At 39.0% G+C, this 6140-nt stretch overlaps 1 protein-coding gene across 1 annotated transcript in view; it reads right to left on the bottom strand.

The window, feature by feature from the left end:
- Positions 1-6140, bottom strand: part of PCNX2 (pecanex homolog 2 (Drosophila)) — a 328028-nt gene that overhangs the window by 269603 nt on the left and 52285 nt on the right. The window contains exons 6-8 of the mRNA XM_019527461.1: positions 5244-5391; positions 4941-5086; positions 3302-3395 (exon numbers count right to left, since the gene is read on the bottom strand). Of these exons, the coding sequence (XP_019383006.1) occupies positions 3302-3395; positions 4941-5086; positions 5244-5391 (388 nt within the window). The remainder of the gene's footprint in view (positions 1-3301; positions 3396-4940; positions 5087-5243; positions 5392-6140) is intronic.

Here is a 6140-nt window from a genome sequence, read left to right as displayed (position 1 = left end):
TTGGGCCAAAATCTCAATTTCAGTGGGGCCCCGCTGTGACCGTTTTTTAAAATTAAAAAAAAAAAAAAAAAAAAAGAATTAAAAGACTGTCTTTAAAGATGGTCTTAGAACTTCCTGTCACAAAGATAAAAATGGAAACCGGGGGGAAAATTGCAACCCTGCTACATATGTATCAACAGACTGAATAAGGTGAAGATACTACAGACACCATCCCAAAATGACAGCAGCCAATATTTGAAATGAGCTAATCTTCAGAGAGAGACATTTTCTGCTTTCAGTAAGCCTATGGAAAAAGTACAAAATCCCCCTCTTTCTCTTCCATATTCTTACACATTTTAATTAACTCTGCCTGTTCACCTGACCTTGACGAGCAAGCAAACAGCAGCAACAAGACACTGAAGAAAACAAAGCCACCACAACACCAAGAAGGAAACCTTCAATCCTAGTTGGTTAGACTGTGTACTCCTGGCACAGAGACCACACCTGACCTTGATACATCAGGGAGTTTAACTTCACTTCAACTCGAACCTCTGCCTTCCCTTTCAGGGGTGGCAACCCCTTTTAAATCCAGCCAGTCATTTGTTCTTTCCTGGGATTTTGGAGTTTTAATTAACTATGCCTTTGGAGTGGGCCATCAAAGGAGGGCTCACTCTCAAAGGCATAGTCTCTGCTGAGAGCTCTCCACAGACAGACATACAGAAGAGATTGTAATTGAAGTAACCGTTGTTTACTACTTATGTGTTGTTATCCTATTTGATATTTTTTTGTCTTTCATAATAAGAATATATGAGTTAGCAGTCATGAAAAGGGCTTTTTTGCCTGCAACCATTGTGTCCTTCTGAAACTGGCAAGAATCCTACCTGACTAATACAGTATGTGTGTATGCGTGTGTGCATGTACTAGAAGTGGTATCACATCCCCAGACTGGCATTAAAAAAGACAATTGTAAAGGTTCTACTCGTCATTGTTGTTCCTTTAAGTACAATTTTTAGTAATATTTGGGGACAGAATACTTAGTATTTGAGATGTTAAATATAATATCCCCTTCTGTTCCATGCTACTACCACTGCATTCCTTCTTGTAGTGTTTGTGTTGCTAGACCAGGCAGCTCTAGCAGCTTCTCTGACCAGGGTGGATAGAGAGATTTTCTGCAAGCTGTTACAGAATGTCCCTGGAGCAAATAAATTATACCACAGCCCACTCTTCCCAGTATTTTCTTCTTATTTATCATGCAAATTCTGTATCTTCCTTCATGCTGCCCAACACTTGGAGAAGTGCCTCTCCTACCCTCCAAAAAGGGTGCCTCTGCTACCCTTCTCAAAAAAGATCTCTTGCTAAAAACTTACTTAGGAATATTTTCTGTGTTTTTCTGCTCAGTAATCAACTCCATCAGAAGTATTACTACTAGACCTTGCACTGATTTTTTGTCCAATGTAAACTACACTCTTTGAGCTATGCCTTATACAGAGCCCTGTGCATCTCTTATTATGATGCCTCCATTTTATTACTATTGCTATCAGTAATTAGTCTATAGTTTGTATAAAGCGAGGCAAAGAGAGAAGCTTAATAAACTCTCCACTCTCTGTCCGTGCATTGCTCAGAGGAGCTACTGTATACCAGAATGTGGTCAGGGGCTATAGTTGAAATACATAACTAAAACTTAGGCCCTACCTCAGTAAAAAGTACTTGTCTAGATAACTTTGCAAAATCTGTGTTGTCTGTCTGATTCACATATATACCCCTTAAAAATTCAACTGTAAACCCAGAATGCTTACAAAGTAGAGTTCTTGGAAAGAAGCTATTAGGGAGATGGGGAAGGTCAGAACTGCTCCTGGGGCCTAGCATAGCTGGCCCCATTTCTGTGCTGCAGGAAGCAGAGGCGGCTTTCCCCCAAAAAGCACTGAAGGGACCAAGGAACAGAAAGTGGACTGCAACCTACTTAAACCAAAGGAAGCTTAAAAACATGCAAGACCAGTATCCTGAGACAAAATACAGTGGCCTGGTAAGTGAGCATTCACTAAAGAAAGCAGTATCAAAGCTGTATTTTTTCTGAGAATAGCAACATTCTCAAAAAAAAAAAAGTAAATGTTTTTGAGAATTTGTCAAAAGTGTCAGGGTGACCAAAAGAAGTAATGAAATTTGGTCAAATCTGATTAATATTTGTGGATTAAAAATAGGGGGAGAAAAGATCAAAACATGGGGTTTCACATCAACATTTCTAAAACATTGACCTTTTCTTTCAAAACTGACCTAAATTTAAAAAAAAGGTACAAGAGATTTAGGTAACACTAAAATGAAATGAAATATTTAATTCCAAGTCAATGTCAACATTTCAGTTATATTGTTCTCCCAAAGACAGCACTAATTTTCCACCTTGGGTTGTCTCTAACTTTATTTTTCTTTTTGATCTTTTGGTTTGGCCACTGAACAAAATAACCAGGTCTAGTGTTGGATATTCAGGGGACATTTTGCAAAGATGTCTGTATGCCCATGCTAGGAATGGGGTTAGCTCAATGGAATTGTTTCACTACATTAGTTTAAACATACAACTAAACAAAATTCCTAGTTTGTCATGAAAAATATACCTCCCACCCACAGCCTTTATAAAAATTCTCCATGTGCTGTAAAAAATGTGAGACCATACCCTTCAGTATACTCATTAAAAACACCTTACTGAGCAGTTAAATAAAACCCAACAAATCTTAGATGGATTATAACACCAAAGGGATGGGAGAGGAATGGAAAGCAGAGACAATACAATTAGGATGCTGGGACCATTCTAAAAGCACCTTTGAGGAAAAAAAAAAACTGTTGAGTTGCTTCTGAAAAGTGGTAAAATGATTGTTATATGGACTTCAAGCAGGATGAAGGGCTTATTCTTTGCACCCGGTAAAGCATGATCACTTGCTCTTGTATAACAGGATAGTAAAAATAATAAGACGTCAGTGGACAATGACTGAGAGGCAACAGGATTAAGACAAAGGATGGCCTCCTATACCATCCAGATCTATTTCACTTTGTTTTAATTACAAGCACATTTATAGCTCCAAATATTTCTTTGGCTGACAGTGAAAACATACAGCAGTTAGTATTTTCTTTTCCACATACTTACCATACAGTGTGGTCACTCCCCCAACCCTGGTTTCTTTGAACATAAAGATGGCATGATTTCACATATCTAAAACAGATTAACACATTTATTCTACACTCATCCTCTTCACATGTCTCTTACAGCTACAATCAGCTTCATAGCCTCCAGCACTGAAAAATCTAACATGTCTAAAAATAAGCATTTACTTACTGAGCATTTGAAATGCAATCACAATTTGATGTCTGATGTCGAAAATGTCCTTCTTTCTGACTGCCAGCCTTTAAATAACAGGATTTAATTTCCCCTTTAAAACACAAAAACATCAGTTAGAGGATGTAATTATTTGTTTGTACATAACATTTAGTTGCAATCTGGTTTTGGATCAAAAAAGCCCTATATCCATAAAACAAACACGTTCACTACTTCTTTATATTTGTGACTGGCAACATAAGCTTGTTTTAAAGCTCCCCAAAAAAAGGAATGTTAAACAAATAATGGAAGGCCCGAAACAAAATCACCAACATATACAAATTTTAAGGCAAAATTCTGGTTCTTTTTTCATGGCCAGTATAAAAGAATTCTGTGAGAAAGGAGAAGTAGAATCCTACCCAAAATTGGACACACAATGCTTTATCCGATACTCCCTTAATGACTGCACAGTCATTTATAAGTGTGCAAAGCAAGACTAAGAACCTGCTGGTGTAAGTGGAAATATTTGATTTGTGTACATTTTTACCCTCAGTAAAGGTGTTAGATGACAGAGGCAACACAGCAGAGAATTAGAACTGAGGTGACCATATTCTACTCCTTCTCCATTTTCTTCCCCACCTCCAATAAAATACATTAAGTAGGCAAGAGATAAGCATGATTCACTAACTTACAGGCCATGCTACTACCCTGGCTTCCTTACAGCTGTCCTCCCATGGCATCATAGAGAATATAATGCAAAAGGGAGAAAGACAGGACCTTAGGAACCATAAAAGCCAGCTACATAGGAGCTTCCTCCATGTGTTTTGGAAGGAGATTGCAAGAAAGCTTAAAGGAGGAAAGAATTCTTGGGCTGCTATTATGCAGACCCACTTAGCCAATGCCTGTAAAACAGGTGTTGAAACAACAGCTTCTGGGCTATTGAAACCAAAGGCATAGCCAGACAGCTTCTCCACCTGGGGTAGCCACATGATGCCCAGGACATCACCAGCTGCTGATCACCAGCATGATCATCCACTGCTGCAGTTTTGGCCAGTTTTGTGCTCCCTCCACAAAGTCGGCACCTGGGACTGCTGACCTGGTTACATTAGTGGTAAGGGCCTGTAACAGTAACTGTTGAGTAACTACTTCACAAACTGCTCATCTGGAGCTCCCTTACACCAAGGTCAGGCACTGGAAAGTGGTTTTTCCATTACATATTATGAAGACAATTATGGTTCTGAGAGATGGGTACCCTATGTGGTGGGAGGCTGCTGGCACCTAAGCTATCACCTATTCACATTCAGCTGAAAGCCCTGACAGCAAGGGTTGGGAACATTTTGTTCAAGCTAATCTCTACTCACAAGAAAAGAGCTCACAGATCTTGCAACCTGTTAAACTGTACTCTGTGTCTTTAGTCCTCTTTAAAATATGTTAAGCTGTACTCTGTGTGTCAGAAGATTACAGGTCTGAGATAACTCTACTGCATTTAGAACACTTTAGTTATTTTAAATCTGGTATTTGACCACTAAGACACCTTCCAATTGATAGACACAGAAAATGTTCTTTTCAGTAAAATAAAAAGATATACCTTTTTAGGGACTCCAAGATCTCTTTAAAATTCTCTCCTCATAGTCTAAAAGTTACAGCTTCAAACACTTACCATTCTCATCTATGAAAACATGCATTGCATCCACAGATATCTCATCTTGCATGGAAGCCTCAGGTCCGCTTATAACTTGCAAGACAGAGCTATCTTGCTGGGAAGTTACCCGGTAGATTATCTGCCTTTGCCTGCTGCCCTGGTAACTTGACACAAAAATGTTTCAAAACTACTATGAGGAACTTTTTTCTTGCTCTCAAAACAGAAAGAGAGAGAGGTTAATTAAAAGTCTACTCAGTGTAACAAAACAGCTACCATCATCATAAATTTGAAGTACAAAATTGTAAAGTAAACTGCCCTTACAGTGCTGTAAATTTGCCAGATTCTGGTAACACTGGACTACTCCTAGCATGATCTTGACTTTGTACATCTGATCTTTCCCATTTAGGAACATACTCGCAGTGCTTTTCCATTTCCATCATTTCTTCTTTCTTCTCTGTTGCCTGGCTATCTGAAAGACACATGAAGTGACCTGTGTACAGTCTCCCTAAGAAATTATTCTCATTTACTTCTGAATAAGTTAAAGACTGAGGCAGCTATTAACACTTTATTAAATGTAGTTCTAACCTGGGGAACACATAACTATGTTGCTTTAAGAGGCATGTCTTATTCATGCTCTCCCAGTTAGTGCATACCAGACTCCTGGAAACAAGGCAGTGTAGCCTGCCAAGAGCACCCCTGAGCACATGCCAGGAAGCATGCCCAAAACAACCTGAGGGTAGCACTGGGGCATGTGCTTGGTGCTACTCTTAACAGGCTCCACTGTCTCAGTTTGTGAGATTCAGCACATGGCCACAGGCAACATAACCAAGAAGGTCCTAATTCCTGCCCTGCTTCCCCCATTGTTCCATAAGAAAGTAATCTGCAATAGGTCTATATCAGAAATAGATTATTCCCCTTATGCACCAGTGGCTGGTATACTGGTGGAGGAGGCAGATGCAAGTTAGTAGCTATTTTCTACCACTGACCACATTAAGTCTGCTTCTAGCTTTGAACACTTTGTTATTACATAGTGATGGTCCTCATTAGTTAATAATATTTGCACTGATTAACTAAAAATCATGGAACACCATATTGATAATGGAAGAATAATTTCTTTAAGTGCTTTCAGGTATAACCAGAACAGTGATTTTTCTACAGTTCTGGGTTTTAAATGAAGAATTCTGGGATTTGTTGGGCCAGGCAACCCACTGGAAAAAC

Source organism: Gavialis gangeticus, unplaced genomic scaffold (assembly GCF_001723915.1).
Source record: "Gavialis gangeticus isolate Ggan-Ray unplaced genomic scaffold, GavGan_comp1, whole genome shotgun sequence".
Taxonomy (NCBI): domain Eukaryota; kingdom Metazoa; phylum Chordata; order Crocodylia; family Gavialidae; genus Gavialis; species Gavialis gangeticus.
Note: the sequence above shows the minus strand (reverse complement) of the source record. Positions and strands in the feature narration are given on the sequence as shown.